Source organism: Musa acuminata, chromosome BXJ3-2 (genome assembly GCF_036884655.1).
Source record: "Musa acuminata AAA Group cultivar baxijiao chromosome BXJ3-2, Cavendish_Baxijiao_AAA, whole genome shotgun sequence".
Lineage (NCBI taxonomy): Eukaryota > Viridiplantae > Streptophyta > Magnoliopsida > Zingiberales > Musaceae > Musa > Musa acuminata.
The window spans coordinates 27,696,160-27,715,425 of NC_088350.1; the positions used below are offsets into that span (position 1 = coordinate 27,696,160).

Genomic DNA, 19,266 nt, shown 5'->3' on the forward strand with positions numbered 1-19,266 from the left:
GAAAGAGCATATTTAACTTCAAAGATACAGATATTATTTGACAAGCCAACAATAACTTCAACCATACGATACTTCACTATCCAATTAGTACGTCGAAAAGACCATTGGTTGGCTGTTGGTATATGAGTTAAATCATTATTTTTGTTATTAGTTGTAGGATTTTATTAAAAAGTAATTTTATATCTAAAATAAATTTAAAATGAGTAGTTCAGGATTAGTCCTGTTATCAATATTGGTCTATAAACTAAATAGCATAAGATTTTAGATTACAATCATGCTATATTACCCTAATGATGGTTTGACTAGTTGTTTTTTGTCCAAATTCAAAGAATAAACCACATTGAAATAAGAAGACAAAAGCGAGAATGACTCACATGAAAGTCTCTAAGGATAATTTCTCTTCGAACAAGAAATAATAGCAACCCAATGGAAAATTCAAATATGATATCTCACTTGTACATTGACACTTTAGACGACTACAAGCATAGATTAATAAGAGAAGATGTGAAAAGTATAGGCTAGTTGAAATTTCATATTGTACCATCCGATTAGTACATTAAAATGATCATTGTTAGTATACGAGTTAAATCCCAATTTTTGTTATTAATTAAGAAATGAGTAGTTCAGGATTAGTCATGCTATCAACATTGGTCATAAACTCAATTTTATATCTAAAATAAATTAAGAAATGAGTAGTTCAGGATTAATCATGCTATCAATATTGGTTCGTAAACTAAATAATATAAGTTTTTAGATTACAGTCATGCTATATTACCTTATTGATGACTTGACTAGTTGTTCCCTGTCTAAATCTGAAGAATATTCATACAAGAAGATAGAAACGAGAATGATTGACATGAAAATTTCTAAGTTTCTCTTCAAATGAAAAGATAATGGCAACCAAAGGAAAATCCAAATATGGTATCTCACTTGTATATGGATGCTTTGGATGGCTACAAGCGTAACTAATGAGAGAAAAAATGTGAACGTATAGACTAGCTGAAAATTCACATTTAACTTCAATAATAAAGATATTACTTGATAAGCCAACAATAACTTCAACCATGCTGCACTATCCGATTAATACTTTGAAATGACCCTCGTTTAGTATATGAGTCAAATACCAATTTTTGTTACTAGTTGTGAAGGATACACCACAAAGACTTGATTTTTCAGCATGGAGAAACGAATCATAATGTTGTTCGTGCCCGATGGAACAGCTTCCGCAAGTCCAAACAGATAGCAATACCCTCTACAATTCTAGTCAAGTCTGTTCAGTAGTGTAGTTCTAATTATTGCTCTGAAACAAATACTCCGAAGACAACATTTATATTTTTATTCCCCTTTTTTCCCATGTAACCTTTTAAGTGTTTGTTAGATATTACTTAAACAAGAAGGATTGGGTCTTCGGAAAAAATATATATATTTTTTAAAATTTTAATTTTACTTATGTGGTTTTATTATTTTACTCTAAAATTGATTTAAAGTTTTTTCCTAAATTATCCAAGGCGTTGTGCTTGCAAATTACTAATAAATATTGGTAAGTTCTATCTATCTTAGGGCTCAAGTCAAGTTTGAAAGTCAAAATGCATGTTTTGCGTCCTACTTGAAATTTCCACAAGCACAAGAAATTGTTTCCAAGGGAGGATAGATAACAGATAACGCAAGTTAACATCACAAAATATTCTACCGTAGGATTTAGTGCAAAGACTTGGAAGTCAAAGTCCATTGTTGTTTTGGAGATGTGATAGTCATGGCATTAATCTTTCTCCTGTTTGAACTGGCATGTCAGATAAAATTAAGAAATCAATTATAATATTTGCAAGAATGGAGACTTTTCTCCTTTTTTTTATCCTTGTATATATTACCACCATATACAAACTCTAAAGAGGGAATGGTTGTGAAGCAGGTGTCATGATAACTTGAATTGATTCTCACCCTGTCATCATGAAATCATGCTCCATTCTCGTTCAATTTATTCGCATTCCATTGTAGGTGCTGTTGCACGTTGCACCTAATTTTGTTCTCTTTTCCTGGAATTCACAAATGCCTGTTGGATATGAATCCGAAGGCAAACTTGAAACCGAGTAAAGAACCGATTGTTCTTTTGAAAGATCATAGGAGGCAGCAATTGGTTGTCATCAGCCATCTTATCAGGTGAGAAACGCAGTGTGAATGGTTTAATTTCCAGGTGGGTTTTTCTCAATCTATATCAATCAAGCTATTGGCGTCGATGATGGGTTGTATTTGACTTTATCTTTGAAAGATATGCAAGCGATTCATCAAACTTCAGTTGTCTCAGTCACGTAATGTAAAAGATGAGGCCAAATGACCACGACAATGCCGGTTTTGCACCAATACTTCGTCCGAGGCCCCAACGAAGGAAGACCGGCTTCTCATTGAACCAAATTTATGGCTTATAAGGGTGTTGTTGACTTTATGAGTCAAGCACAAGCTCAGATCGATACACAGAAGCCTTCTAAAGTCAGTTGTTTATGCGTGATTAACAATTCCATAATGGTCATAATATACACGAGTAAATTACGCAACACTTAGTCAGTATAGCTATTCGAAGTAGACATATTTGCATGCAGTATTGGGTTGTTCATTTTATTTTCTTTTTCACCGTAGCATTGAGAACGACCCGGATATTGTTTTTGTACGATGGACAATGGAATTAGATTTCCCGAGCCTTTGGAAGTGGCAATGATTCCGACCAACTTAGTCGTTTGGAGAAAAAAGATGCATTGCATCATAACTGGTGGCCGATGGAACAGCTCTGACGAGTTCAAAGAGGTAAGCAGTACCCACTAAAAGTCTAGTCAACTTTGTTGATTGGCTTGCCATCTCCATCTGCAAGCGTGGTTAGTTATAACTCCAGCAATTGTTCCGAGCACATCATCTATATCAACGACCTAACTCCCTATTGCAGGTGTCCTTCATGATAGAGCAACAACCAGAGACGCGAAGGTGAGTGGAATTTGCTCTCCCATTACTCCGGTCTTCTTCACAAGCTTTACATTTAATTTCTTTGTTGCGCTTCTTCGTTTTCCTTAGTAACATCGATGCAAAACGGATGCATATGATCAAATAAATTCGATTCTTGTGCTACAGATCCTCCATATCTTGGGCTATAGCTAGAAATATGCAAACAACCTCAGTGGTGTCATGCTTGGGAATTTCGCTACTGTTAATTATCATACATAGCTTCTCCTGTGACTGGGTTTATGGTGCTACCATAGAGTGTTTTATGCCTTGCCCATGTCGCCGATTCAAGTTACTCTCTGACCTGCAGGAATTATCGAACAGGACCGAGGCAGCTGGAAGAGGGAAAGGTTACTCTGAGAGAGAGAGAAGGGATGGGTTGGGTGGAGCTGTTGCTCCTGCTGCTGCTGACAGTGAGTTCAATGGGTTTAACAAATGTAGAAAGCGCGTCGACAAAGGAGCCTTTCACTTTACCTTCCAATTGCCAAAAAAGATGTGGTAATATCAATATCGAGTATCCTTTCGGCATAGGCAATGGCTGTTATCGTCGGGGCTTTAATCTTACTTGCACGAACTATACCGACCAACCTCCAAGGCTCTTCTTGGGTGATGGAAAACCCGAGATCACTAGAATCGATTTGGATAATGGGACCGTGAGCGTCATGACACCCATTATCACCATGGGTGTGGATGAGGAGTTCATTAATGTTCCGTTAATTGATCTACAGAGTTGGCCTTACTCTTTAAAATCATTGTATCAAGAAGTGCAGAGTTCTTACACAATACATGCATATAATTTTTTGTACGTGTCTGGTTGCAGCGTCATTGCCGACCTAGTGGATCCCACCACCAATAGGACTAGCGGTACTTGCATAACTAGATGCACTTCCAATGACAACAGTCAGTGCACACTTAGTTTATATTATTCGAATAGTACTTCATTGGAGGTTCGATTAACTCGACTCAATCAGAGTGATCTTCATTTGCTTTATGCTTCCAGTATCAAAGTTTTCGTGTACGATTATTACAATACTACCACAGATGGTCTCCGAGGAATAGTGAAAGGCAGCAGCTCGGAAGTGGAGACTGCCCTATCATGGTACATCAAAGACTATCCTAGCTGTGAAGAGGCCAAGAAGAATATGAAAACTTATGCCTGCATAAGTCCCAATAGCGACTGTTATGATGTCATTAATTATTATAACGACACTGATTATAATTTTGGGTACTTCTGTCGATGCTCTTTTAATCATGAAGGCAATCCATACCTATCAAATGGCTGTCAAGGTAATATTCCTTCTTATCTCTCTTTGTGTGAGCTCGATTAGATAAGCATGATCTGCAGTAGAAGTGATTAAATATGGTACACGCATGATAAGTTTAAATATTCTTCGTGGTTCTCTGTTATGCTTGATAATAGTTTCTTTTTTTTTACAATCAAACTGGTAAAAGGGATGTTTACTTGTGCAGACATCCATCTCACTATTAGATAAGATTGTTACATAGTAGAAGAGTCATAAGTCATGTAATGGCTTGAATCCCATGTTCATTAGATAATTAAATGGTACAACATACATTAGATCCCAAGTCCATTTGTCTTATCCATCTCCACAATAACACAGGAGAAAGTTTGGTCGCCGTATCTACAATCCTACGCCTTCGGGATTTTATGATCGCTACTCACTTATTCTCAATGCTTGGCTTACAATTCTGATTTTTTAGATATAAGTCAATCTTACAGCTCCTTTTGTCCATCCGATAACCAAAAACACGGTAAGCTTACGACAACTTCTGCTGCTGACCTGCTTCATCATATCAACAGAAACAAATTTTACTCTACATCCGGTGAAGGGCTGTCCAACAAAATGTGGGAGTGTTGACATCCCTTTTCCATTCGGGCTAAAGAAAGGGTGTTACAGAGATCGGGCATTTGCTCTAACGTGCAACCACACATCAAGTCCTCCCACTCTCCTCTTCCAAGAGAATTACATAGTGCGCAGTATATCGTTGGAGAAAGGGCAATTAGAAATTGAGTATAAATACAATGGGGCCGACAGCTATACCTATACAACTACACCTTTCACTTTCGTTGACGAGCAGCCCATTGTTAGTTGGGTCATTGAGAATCAGCTTTGCAAGGATGCTCAAAGCAATAGAACGATGTTTGCATGTGTCGATGAACACAGCTCATGTGTGGACATTAACACGACAACAAGAGATGGTCAAAATATCTTGGGGTACCGTTGCAATTGCTCCAAAGGTTACGAAGGAAATCCATACCTTCCTAATGGATGTACAGGTACTTGATTCATTTACCTCTCTCTTAAATGTTGAAAATTAGTCATGTAACTAAAATCTACACGATTTAAAAAAAAAAAAAAAAAAAAAAAAACACAACATATACAATCTTTAGCCACGAAATAGACACTGAATACTTTCACATTCACAGACTTCGCTTTTTTTATTTGTGCAATTAGCCATTCAAAAGTTTTCCTTGTTTCTTATTTATGCACTGATACGTGCCTGTTATTTTCATGATTCCCTAAAGATCCTTATCGAGAATTGTGCATACCGATATCTTCAGCTGCCTAAACTGCATATCTGCGTAACGTAATTGAATTGAGACGTCTAAGATGGTGCCAACTTAGTACATGACTCCCTACATATTTTTTTATAGGACAATTTTCCCATCCAGAACTTATCAAATTTACACTCCTTGTTCTTCTATGGGGGAGAAATTACTCTTGAAATGCTTACAATATTTTTCCTTCTATAAACAGTAACGTTACTTACCAAAGAGTACCATTTCATCGCAAAAATAATTTTGTCAAATGACGTCAAAAACTAATATTTAATCGTCAGTGTGCAGCTCAGAAAAATAAATTATGTAAACTGTGTGCATGGTAATTATAATTTAAAATATCGAGTTCTGAGTTTAACGTGAGATATAGCTACTAACTTTCTTTTTGATGATTTGTCAGATATCGATGAGTGTAAATTCCCCGACAAATACGTCTGCAATGGGGTTTGTAGAAATATGATGGGCAGCTACAGCTGCACATGTCCACGAGGGACAACTGGTGATCTTAAAGGAGCATGCATCCCCGACAAAAAACAGACTGTTCTATTAGGTAAGTCCTCCAAACTTATTGGTTTATAAAGACGCAATAGGAATATTAGTACGTCTGATATAAATCAAAGTATATATACATATGATCGAGCAAATATAAATAAAGAACCAAAACATACACAAAAGTTAATGTCCACAGGCTGCAATGTGAGAATAGAAAACTCAATGGTTGGTATCTACAGGTGTCATCATCGGCGTAAGCAATGGCGTGGGCCTATTGCTGTTGAGTACTAGTTTGATCATCCTTAGGAGGAAATGGAAGAAAAGAAAACAAAAGAGAATAAGAGAAAAACACTTCCGTCAGAATCATGGTTTACTGCTACAACAACTTATCTCTTCCCGTGAAGATGTTGCTGAAAGAACAAAGATATTTCCTCTGGAAGAGATAGAAAAGGCAACCAATAATTTTGATGAAACTCGAGTGCTCGGTCGCGGAGGACACGGAACAGTTTACAAAGGGATTCTGTCGGATCAACGCGTGGTCGCCATAAAAAAGTCAAAAATTGTGAAGAAGAGCGAGATAGATCAATTCGTCAATGAGGTTGCAATTCTTTCTCAAATTAATCACAGAAACGTGGTAAAGCTTTTTGGATGCTGCTTGGAGACCGAAGTGCCCTTGTTGATCTATGAATTTATCTCAAACGGAGCTCTTTCGGACCATCTCCATACTTCAGATGGTAGTTCTGCATTGTCATGGGAAGCTCGTCTGAGGATCGCTGCAGAAACTGCAGGAGCACTTGCTTATTTGCACTCGGCTGCTTCAATATCTATTTTACACAGGGATGTAAAGTCATCGAATATTCTCTTGGATGATCACTTCACAGCAAAAGTATCAGATTTTGGAGCTTCAAGATTTATTCCACTTGATCAAACTCATATAGTCACCGGTATTCAAGGGACCTTTGGATACTTGGATCCAGAGTATTATCAAACAAGTCAATTGACAGAAAAGAGCGATGTTTATAGCTTTGGGGTCATTCTTCTGGAGCTTTTAACGGGAAAGAAACCTATTTTCTCCATCGAACATGAGAATAAACAGAACCTGTCAATGTATTTTCTCCAAGAACTGAAAGAGAAGCGCTATTTTGATCTCGTGGAGGATCGTGTTATGAAAGAAGGGACTAAACAAGAGCTTATAGAAGTTATTCAACTAGTAGCAACGTGCTTGAAATTTAAAGGAAGCGAAAGGCCTACAATGAAGGAAGTGGAGTATAAACTACAAAGCCTAAGAAGGATTCGAAAGAATGGGGGACGTCATATTGCAGAAGGTAATGAAGAAACTGAGTGTCTGCTGAGCGATCCATCTTGTACTTTGTCTGATTCAGTTGACCAAGCAACCGAAGGGACATCCAGAAATTATAGCTTAGAAAGTGAATTCATGTGGTCACATTATAACCCACGGTGAGTGTGCGTTATACTAGTATTTACATTTGTATGTATTGACAACATAACCTAGGTCATTATATAATGTAGTCATCATGTGGAACGTTATGTAGCCAAATAACTAGTATCTTATAAACGCTCATATATGTTATCAGGTATATGTATCTAATCATATTATGTACACAGCTTGTTTGCTTAATGGCCCAGGTTAATTTTTCTCTTGTTTGAATTTATAGTGTTAATGACAGTTATTATGATGCTTCTTATGAGATATTTATTCTAGCAGTTAAATGCTACTTTCATAGATATAAGAATGACAATAACTAATGATATGTCACTCATTGATATTGGTTGTTTTTTTTCTGATCCACACCAAAAGAGTAGTATATTTATGATGACTAGTATATTTCAACATCAAAATCAAAATACGAAGAACCTTATTCTTTCTTAGATAACCTTCACGAACACCCATCACAAATCTCATTGGTAAGTTATAAATGGATTCAATCGTATATTGCTATCTGGATATACTTTTGTTGCTACAGATACATATTGTGTCTTTGCTCTGTTTTGTTGACTCTCAACAACGCATGAGGATTTCACATCACCGACATATGAGACAAAAACAAATACACACGGTGGCATTGATTAGACTCGAGAAAAATGAAGAAATATGATACGTTGCTTTTATTAGTTCGATATCCTATTCTTTTTTTCATGAATTAAATATTAGTCGTGTTAAAATTAGTTAAAATTATTAATTAGTTAATTAGTTAAAATTGTCATTTTATTGTTAACTGTAATGGCACCAATTTCCCATATTGAGGTCAAAATCACGACCAAGAAGGAGACTCTGTTCCACGAAAAATTGTAACTGACCAACTTCTACAATAGAAAGTTTTAATAGTGGATGCCAACTTTGCCAATTTAAGGAAGCCAAGCATCAATATATATTCACACACAATGGGACAGCTCTGACCAGATCGATTCGTGAGTCCGGAATCATCGGTTTTGATTTCTCGAAATTAGAAATCAGAACCATCAGAACCATCGATTTTGGTTCTGATTCGGACTATTTTGGTTCCGATTCTAACCTTAAAATTTTTAATTAAAAATAATTTAAAATATAAAAATAATAATTTTCTTTCTAAAATTTTAAAAAAATATATGAATAACTATAATAGGCAAGACTGTTATAAAAAAAATTATAAAATTTTTAATCCAACTAAATAGCTCTTTTCAAAGAAAATCTTTAATCAAACATAAAGTCGTTCTGAAACTCATATATTAAATATTTTAGCCACTATACTATATATAATATATAATTATTTTTGAAAATATTTAAACGGTTTGAAATCGAAATAGTTGATTTGGAACCCAAATCATCGATCTTAATTTTCCAAAATCAGAAATCAAAATCGAACCACCTAAATTCGATTTCGATTCAATAATAATTCTAATATTTCGATTCGAATAGAACCCAGACAAGCTCCGACCAACATGAAGTTCATGTTACGAATGTACATAGGACAAGTCAAATCAACTTAACCGCTGTGCCATCTGAGTTCATATTACAAGTCTCTCTCTCCTCCATCACATCTGCCGCAGGTCCCAGACATCAACTGTATCATCAATTCTCTCTCTCTCTCTCTCTCTCAGTGTACACCCCTGCTGGCGTTCTTCAAGCCAGAGCAACAGCCAGAGACGCGAAGGTGAGAGGAATTGCTCTCCCATTACTCCTGTCTTCTTCACAAGTTTGACATTTAATTTCTTTGCTGCGCTTCTTTCTTTTACTTGACAACATCACTCATACAGCACTTGCCTATTTGCACCTTAGCTATTTCCATATCTATTTTACACGTTAAGCCGTCGAGCATGCTTTTGGGTGATCATCTCATGACAGAAGTATCATATTTTGGAGTCTCAAGAATAAATAGAACCTATCTTTCCAAAGAATAAACAGAATCTATTTTCTTCAGGCAATGAGAGAGACACTTGTACAAACTGATAGAAGATCTTATAATAAAAGAAGGGATCAAACAAAGTAATCTTCTTTTTAAGAGAGGATATTACTATTTGTAACTCATTTTTTATTATTTATAATTTTGTTTTAAATTTTTTAATATTTTAAAATTATCTCACAAATAGATATAAATATCATCATCTTCTTTCTTCTCCTTAAAAAAATGATATTTAGATCGAGCAAGTGGTAGCAATAAGTAATGTTGATTGCGATGATGAAATAAGTGATTGTGAGAAGAAAAAAATAAAATGATAATACAAGGATGGTTAATAATAAAATAATGTTTTATTATTTTTTAAATGATTGCCCATAGTAAGGAGATTGTCAATTGCAAAGAGGAGGTTATGAATAGTAGCTTCCCTAAAAATTGGATTCAAAAGTTAAATCCCGATGTTAAACATAACTTTTAATCTTTTGATGGTCTGTTAGACATCAATGAATGCACTTTCTTGAGAAATATGTTCGGCATAGGATTTGTGCTAATACGAACGGCAGCTACAATTGCGTGCGCATGTAAACTCTTTTGTTAGGCACGTGAAACTGCATGATTGAGCAATTGAAATGGAAAAAAAGCAAAAGAAATAGAAAAGAAACTAAACGTCATTGACAAAGCTATGAAACACAAACGGGAAGTTATATGAAGCTAAAACTTGATTGGTACTGCGCAGGTGTTATCATCGGTGCAAGGAATGGCACGGGGCTGCTACTGTTATGTATAGGTTTTTGTGGTTCTAAGAAAGAAATGGAAGAAAAGAAATCAAAAGAAAATAAGGGTAAAGTACGTCCGTCAAAATTATGGATTACCACTACAATAGTTAATCTATTCCATTGAAAATATTGCATGGAGAACAACAAAAATATTTTCTTTAGAAGATAGAAATCAATTAACATCGTGCTCTTTCCTTTTCTTTCTAATTCAGGAGGTTGTCAAGAAAGGGCGAGGCCTACAGACTCAGGATCCATTTTAATATATCACTTTCTATGTCAAACGAATTATTTGTTATTATCCTCATTGTGGAAAGTGATGGTCAATTAAGAGAAGCCAATCATTATTTCCTTTCTCTAGCCTTGTAGTTATTGTTTTAAACATTTAACACTATTATTGAGTACTTCAGCACTCCCTTAGTTTCTAACTTGATAATCTGTTAGGATCGGAGCGGCACTAAGAGGGGGGGGGGTGAATTAGTGCAGCGGATTAAAACTTCGATTTTAACAAAATCTTTCGTACGATAAGAACGGAACTTGAAAAGTTTAACTTGAAAGCGTATTCTTAAAATTGCGCAACAAGAGTAATAAGGAACTAAAGCAGTAAAAAGATTTGCAGTAATGTAAATGACAATAATAAAATGCAAACCAGAGATTACGCCGATTTTTAGAGTGGTTCGGTCAAATGACCTACTCCACTTGCGATGCCCCTCTTCGATGAGGCTCCCACCTTCCACTAGCAAATCTCTTGAAATGGAAGGGTAAACACCCCTCTTACAACCTTTTACAAGCAGCTCAACCTCTTACAAATTTTCAATAAGAAAGGAGGAGGAGAACTCTTTAGCAAATTGAAAACAAGACTTGCTAAGACTTTCTAAGACTTTTCTCTCAATCAAAATGCTTCTCAAAAGTTGTAACCTCAGTTGAGATTTGAGGGGTATTTATAGGCCTCAAGAGGATTCAAATTTTGGGCTCCAAAATTTGAATTCTCTTAGGGTTCCCGGTGCTGGAGGTGCCACCGCCCAGCGCTCGGGTGCTGGATGGTGCAACCGCCCAGCCAAGGAGGTGTCACCGCCTGGCACTCCGATTTCACTAGTTTGGCTTAATTTAAGCCCAAACCATATCTGACTTTGGGCCCAGTTGGCCCCTAACCAGGATATAGGATTATCTCTTAATCCTAATCCTAATTACAAGTGAACTACATAACAAAAACACATCCTAAGCAAGCTTTCAACCGCGAACGTCGAGTCTTGTTTCGGCGAGCTTTCCGACGAGCTTCTTCCGACGGACTCCCATCAAGCTCCCGATCTTGTGATGACTTTAACGAGTAGCCGAGCCTTCTCGGTGATCTCCGTGAACCTCCGACGATCTCTTCGGCGAACTTCCGAAAATTCCGATAGGTTCCCGATTTCTTCTTGGTTGGTTCCGGCAGCATCTCCGATGATTCTTCGGACTCTTAAACGTCCATCGATCTTGACTCCGGTATTCTTGCTTTGTGTTTTCTGGTTATCGTAGTTAATCCTGCACACTTAGCTCAATAATATGGATTAGATCAATTAACCCATCAATTGATTTTATCATCAAAATCCGAGATTCAACAATCTCCCCCTTTTTGATGATGACAATCAATTGATGACGGAGTTAAACATAACTCCCCCTATCTATATGCCATATTATGAGAAGATGAAAACACTTGAATTTCATCCATTGAATTCAAGCATAAACCGATAAGTTCTAACCGTAGAACTTATCGTTATTCTCATTAAGCAATAGTAAATGCGAAACTTCGATGAAAATCATAAGTCAAATGATATGGGACAATTTTTACTACGATAGGAGATAAAGATTTTCAACATGAATTTCATGATATCGATATAAGGCATGCTTTCAATATGATCAATCAATCTTGTGATATTCTCAAGGATTTTACAAGGCATATAAGACATTCATATCACACAAGCTTTTGCAATTCATATAAGTCATGCTATTAAAATGATACAAGTCATCACTTTTCTCCCCCTTTGTCATCAACAAAAAAGGGAATGAGACTTGAAGCACATAATTTATCATACAAAGATTTTATCATTGATCATACATCACTCATCTATATTATCATTGATCATACAAAGATTTTATCATTCAAAATTAAGTATGCTAAAATATTTACGTAGAGTTCATCTTAAAGGAAAATTTAGCATTCATCCATATTATCAAATCTCTTCTTTTTATAAATAACAAAAATTGTAGATGTACAAAGAAGAGATTGGGATAAGAAAAAAAAATTTTAAGTAGTAACTCCAATAAGTCAAGATCATAATTCGAATACAAATCCATTCAAATTCAAGTCGTCAACTTGAAACTCATAATCAAGCCATCAAAATCAATTTCGAGATTCAAAATATCATAAAATCATTAATCTTGATCAGATGGAAGCGGTGTTTGACTCAAGATAGGATAAGATAATTTAACAAGTCACCGAGGAACGGAGAGAGAATGAAAAACTTTACGAAAAATCCATTCAAACAAGTTTATTCTTAGGGACAATTTAACATACCTAATTCCCTTCTAATGAATTCAAATTGGTCTTCATTCAAAGCTTTTGTAAATATATCTGCTAATTGATGCTTTGTGTCAATGAATTCTAGAACAACATCATTGTTAAGGACATGATCGTGTATGAAATGATGCCTAACGTCGATGTGCTTAGTTCTAGAGTGCTGAATTGGATTTTTAGTAAGACATATGGCACTAGTATTATCACATTTTATGGGAATGTTTTTAAAGTGAATTCCATAGTCTTCTAATGTATTTTTCATCCAAATGACTTGTGCACAACATGCACTTGCAGCAATGTATTCGGCTTCCGTCGTAGATAGTGCAACTGAATTTTGTTTCTTAGAAGTCCAAGAAACAAGTGCATGTCCTAAAAATTGGCATGTTCCGGATGTACTTTTTCTATCTATCCTGCATCCGCCAAAATCGGCATCTGCATAAGCTATTAGATCGAATTTTTCAGATTTTGGATACCACAATCCTAAATTTGGAGTTCCTTTAAGATACCTAAATATTCTTTTAACACTCTTTAGATGAGATAATTTAGGATTAGATTGAAACCTAGCGCAAAGTCCTACACTAAACATAATATATGGTCTAGTCACGGTGAGGTAGAGTAGACTACCTATCATTCACCTATATGTTTTTTGATCGAAATTTTCACTATTTTCATCCATATCTAACTTAGTCGTAGTACTCATAGGGGTGTTTATTGCTTTTGAATTATCCATGTTAAATCGTTTTAACAATTCTAATGTATATTTGGATTGGTTAAGAAATATACCATCACTAAGTTGTTTGATTTGTAATCCTAAAAAGAAAGTTAATTCACCCATTAAACTCATTTCAAATTCATGACTCATACATTTGGCAAATGATTCACATAGTGATTCATCCGAAGAGCCAAAAATAATATCGTCAACATAAATTTGCACAATAAGAAAATTATTTTCAAAATGTTTAATAAACAATGTAGTATCAACCTTGCCTTTGGTAAAATTATTTAAAATAAGAAAGGAACTAAGCCTCTCATACCAAGCTCTAGGAGCTTGTTTCAAGCCATAGAGAGCTTTAGTCAATTTGAATACATGATTAGGAAGAAGAGAATTTTCAAATCCGGGAAGTTGTTCGACATATACTTCTTCGGAAATAAAACCATTCAAGAAAGCACTTTTGACAACCATTTGAAATAGTTTAAAATTATTACTACTAGCATAGGCAAGGAGCATCCTTATGGCTTCTAATCGAGCCACGGGAGCGAAGGTTTCTTCGTAATCGATACCTTCTTCTTGGTTGAAACCTTTGGCCACTAATCTAGCATTGTTTCTAACCACGATACCATTTTCATCTTGCTTGTTTCTAAAGACCCACTTAGTACCTATGACTAAGTGGTCACTTGGTCTAGGAACAAGCTTCCATACCTCATTCCTCTCAAATTGGTTCAATTCTCCTTGCATTGCAATGACCCAAAAATCATCTTTTAAGGCTTCGTCAATGCATTTAGGTTCAATTTGAGAAAGGAAAGCGGCATTAGCACAAAAATTCTTGAAAGAAGAACGAGTTTGAACCCCTTTTGTTGTATCTCCTATAATTAGCTCCTTTGGATGAGCATCTACATACTTCCATTCTTTGGGTAAAGAAATTTCGGAAGAAGATGCATTCAAATGGCTATTTTGAGGAGGCGGTTCGTTTAAATTCAAATTATCAAAACCAAGATCATCATCAAAATCATTTTTCTTTAAATCAGAAATTTCATTAAAAACTACATGAATAGACTCTTCTATTACTAAGGTCCTTTTGTTAAAGACACGAAAGGCCTTAGAAACGGAGGAGTAACCAAGAAAAATGCCTTCATCGGATTTAGCATCAAATTTACCTAGGGCATCCTTTTCATTTAAAATGAAGCATTTACAACCAAAAACTTTAAAATAAGAAATATTTGGTTTTTTGTTATTCCATAATTCATAGGGAGTTTTTGATAGAGATGGTCTTATTAGGACCCTATTCATGATGTAACAAGCCGTATTTACGGCTTCGGCCCAAAAATATTTGGGTAAACTATGTTCATTTAACATAGTTCTTGCCATTTCTTGTAGGTTTCTATTTTTCCTTTCAACTACTCCATTTTGTTGAGGATTTCTTGGAGTTGAGAAGTTATGATTGTACCCATTTACTTCGCAAAAATTTTGAAAGTCACGATTTTGGAATTCACCACCGTGATCACTCCGAATTGATGAAATCATGAAGCTTTTTTCGTTTTGAGTGAGTTTACAAAACTTAGAGAAACACTTGAAGCAATCACTTTTGTGAGCTAAGAAATAGGTCCAAGTGTATCTAGAGTAGTCATCCATAATCACAAAAGCATATTTGCTTCCACCTAGACTTGTTGTATCAATTGGTCCAAATAAGTCCAAATGGATCAATTGTAATGGTCTAGTGGTGCTAATTTGATTTTTTGGTTTGAAGCTTGTTTTTATTTGTTTGCCTAGTTGACATGCATCGTATACCTTGTCCTTAATAAACTTCATATTCGGAATTCCTCGTACTAATTCTTGAGATGAGATTTTAGATATTGTTTTCATGCTTGCGTGACCTAATCTCCTATGCCAAAGCCAAGCATCATTATTTACGGCGGAGAAACACATTTCATTACCTAGTTCATCAAGATTGATGGTATAGACATTATTTTGTTTTAAAGCAATCATAGTCATGTTATGATTTGGTTTTTCAATAATGCACATATTTGATTCAAATCTAACGATATAACCTTTATCGCATAGTTGACTAATACTCAAGAGATTATGTTTTAATCCATCAACTAGTAAAACATCATCAATGGAAAAACTAAATTTGTTACCAATAGTTCCCTTGCCAATGATTTTGCCTTTGTTGTTGTCTCCGAAGGTGACGTACCCTTCTTCTTTGCTAGTGAGCATAGAGAAATGAGATGGATCTCCAGTCATATGTCTTGAGCATCCACTATCGAGATATCATCTCTTGCTCCTAGCTTGTGGGTTTGTCTACAAAAGAGGATGATTTTTAGGTACCCATTTGATTTTGGGTGCCTCAAAAATTGACCCACTAACCTTGTTATTTATTTTTGAATCCTTTATAGTTCCTTTAGGAACTCATATTAATTTTTGTGAACTAATTTTCCTAAATGGACATTTGTAGGCAATATGTCCGGATTTGCAACAGAAGTTGCATTTCATATAAGAGGAAACATGTAATGTAGGTCCTTTTATGAAAGTGGTAGGATTTTGATGTAATCCTTTTACAAATCCAATTCCATTTCTATTTGCGATGTGACCCTTGTGTGCAAGGATCATATCTAATCCTTTGCTATCAACCTTAAACTTGTTTAAGGTTTCCTTAAGAAGCAAATTTTCATTTTTTATTGCTTCTAAATGCTCACACTTAGAGCATAGAGGAGTTTGAAGACTATCAAACTTATCTTGTAGCAAAGCATGCTCTTTCTTTAAGATACTTAACTTCTTGCTAACAGTTCTACATTCATCAAATAATTCATGAAAAGCGATAGAGAGTTCTTCAAAAGATAAATCTTCATTAAATAAATCACATACCTCTTCTTCTAAAGCCATTAGCGCGTAATGAGCAACTTGCTCGGTGTTGGACTCCTCTTCTTCGGACGCGCTTGAATCATCCCATGTTGCCTTGAGCGCCTTCTTCTTTGATGTCCTCTTTTTAGCTTGAGGACAATCGTTCTTGTAGTGTCCCGGTTTTTTGCATTCATAGCAAATCACTTGGTCCTTCTTTTGTTCAAATTTATTTTTTATATTATTTTTAAGTTTGTTCTTTCTTAAATATTTTTTAAATTTTTGAGTCAAAAGTGCAATGTCATTGTCACTGTCCTCATCACTTGATGTTCCTTTCAAGTGGTCTTCTTGTGATTTGAGTGCCATATCCTTCCTGTTCTTTGGAAGGGGGTTCTCGAGCTCGTCATGAGCTTGACATGTCATTTCGTAGGTCATTAGAGACCCAATGAGTTCTTCAAGAGGGAATGTTTTAAGGTCTTTGGCCTCTTGAATGTCCGTAACTTTTGGATCCCAACTTTTAGGGAGGGATCTTAAAATTTTAGTTACTAGTTCAAAGTTAGTAAAATCTTTACCAAGAGCTTTGAGTCCATTGATGACATCCGTAAACCGGGTGTACATGTCTCCGATGGACTCACTTGGTTTCATTCGGAAAAGTTCGTAAGAGTGCACAAGGATGTTGATTTTGGACTCTTTCACTCGGCTAGTGCCTTCATGAGTGACCTCAAGAGTTCTCCAAATATCAAAAGCTGAATCACACATTGAAACACGATTAAATTCGTTTTTGTCTAATGCACAAAACAAGGCATTCATAGCCTTTGCATTTAAAGCAAAAACCTTCTTCTCCGATTCATTCCATTCGCTCATCGGAAGAGAAGATTTTTGAAATCTATTCTCAACAATAGACCAAAGCTCAAAGTCCATAGAAATGAGGAAGATCCTCATGCGAGTCTTCCAATATGTGTAATCCGACCCATTAAACAAAGGTGGTCATGCAATAGAGTGGCCCTCTTGCATGCCGGAGTAAGCCATCTCTCTTGGGTATTAAACCAAATATGAGAGATAACCTCGCTCTGATACCACTTGTTAGGATCGGAGCGGCACTAAGAGGGGGGGGTGAATTAGTGCAGTGGATTAAAACTTCGATTTTAACAAGATCTTTCGTACGATAAGAACGGAACTTGAAAAGTTTAACTTGAAAGCGTATTCTTAAAATTGCGCAGCAAGGGTAATAAGGAACTAAAGTAGTAAGAAGATTTGCAGTAATGTAAATGACAATAATAAAATGCAAACCAGAGATTACGCCGATTTTTAGAGTGGTTCGGTCAAATGACCTACTCCACTTGCGATGCCCCTCTTCGATGAGGCTCCCACCTTCCACTAGCAAATCTCTTGAAATGGAAGGGTAAACACCCCTCTTACAACCTTTTACAAGCAGCTCAACCTCTTACAAATTTTCAATAAGAAAGGAGGAGGAGAACTCTCTAGCAAATTGAAAACAAGACTTGCTAAGACTTTCTAAGACTTTTCTCTCAATCAAAATGCTTCTCAAAAGTTGTAACCTCAGTTGAGATTTGAGGGGTATTTATAGGCCTCAAGAGGATTCAAATTTTGGGCTCCAAAATTTGAATTCTCTTAGGGTTCCCGGTGTTGGAGGTGCCACCGCCTAGCCAGGCGGTGCCACCGCCCAACGCTCGGGTGCTGGATGGTGCAACCGCCCAGCCAAGGAGGTGTCACCGCCCAGCTCTCGGGTGCTGGGCGGTGCCACCGCCTAGCACTCCGATTTCACTGGTTTGGCTTAATTTAAGCCCAAACCATATCTGACTTTGGGCCCAGTTGGCCCCTAACCAGGATATAGGATTATCTCTTAATCCTAATCCTAATTACAAGTGAACTACATAACAAAAACACATCCTAAGCAAGCTTTCAACCGTGAACGTCGAGTCTTGTTTCGACGAGCTTTCCGACGAGCTTCTTCCGACGGACTCCCATCAAGCTCCCGATCTTGTGATGACTTTAACGAGTAGCCGAGCCTTCTCGGTGATCTCCGTGAACCTCCGACGATCTCTTCGGCGAACTTCCGAAAATTCCGATAGGTTCCCGATTTCTTCTTGGTTGGTTCCGGTAGCATCTCCGATGATTCTTTGGACTCTTAAACGTCCATCGATCTTGACTCCGATATTCTTGCTTTGTGTTTTCTGGTTATCGTAGTTAATCCTGCACACTTAGCTCAATAATATGGATTAGATCAATTAACCCATCAATTGATTTTATCATCAAAATCCGAGATTCAACATAATCTTCATCATATATTTTTACCGTTCTATCTTCACATATTATGCGTAAAGTATACGACACGGTTTAGCCGTTCAGTACCATACATATATAACTATAACTAACAATCCATCTGTAGTAATAATGGGTTATTCATTCATTATTTTCTTTTTCACCGTAGCAACGAGATTAACTCATATATAGTTTTTCGTAGAAAGGTAAGTAAAGTTTGATTTCTCAAGCCTTTAAATATAAATTAATGCAAACTTGAATATAAAGATAGTATCAGCTAACAAGAAAGTGTAAAAAAATCGTGTGATAGATATATTACTGATAAATTATGCTTAAGCACCTTGAGTTAATAGTTCAGATATAAAAAAGTTAATAGGTTAGTATCTTGTTAGGTTGATTGAAGACAAACGGACATGATGAAAGATTGAGGATTAATTTATAAGAGTTAGATATTAGCTTGGATAGAATAAAAAAATTTTAAAAAGAAAATACTGTACTCTTGTGCTATAAAATGATTTGTCTTTGTATCAACCTTACCTGTCATATTTCTAGAGTTATTTTTTTTTCATGACAGATAGAAGGGAGAACGAGTGAGTTATGTGGAAGTCGGGATAGTTCCTCTTTAAACAAGAACTAGAGAACAACAC

The 19,266-nt window shown here is 36.0% G+C and overlaps 1 protein-coding gene across 1 annotated transcript; it reads left to right on the forward strand.

Annotated features, from left to right (window-relative positions):
• The first annotated feature begins 2,837 nt into the window (after positions 1–2,837).
• On the forward strand, positions 2,838–7,727 carry LOC103976322 (wall-associated receptor kinase 3-like). The gene is made up of 5 exons (XM_065137987.1): positions 2,838–2,970; positions 3,296–4,272; positions 4,808–5,284; positions 5,967–6,116; positions 6,298–7,727. The coding sequence occupies exons 1-5, from the start codon at positions 2,942–2,944 to the stop codon at positions 7,518–7,520; spliced, it is 2,856 nt and encodes a 951-aa protein (XP_064994059.1). The 5' UTR covers positions 2,838–2,941; the 3' UTR covers positions 7,521–7,727.
• Positions 7,728–19,266: the final 11,539 nt, after the last annotated feature.

Coding starts and splice junctions, on each gene's coding strand:
- LOC103976322 (XM_065137987.1), top strand. CDS start 2,942: ATGATAGAGCAACAACCAGAGACGCGAAG. Junction 2,971..3,295: donor CAACAACCAGAGACGCGAAG/GTGAGTGGAATT, acceptor TCTGACCTGCAG/GAATTATCGAACAGGACCGA. Junction 6,117..6,297: donor AAAACAGACTGTTCTATTAG/GTAAGTCCTCCA, acceptor TGGTATCTACAG/GTGTCATCATCGGCGTAAGC.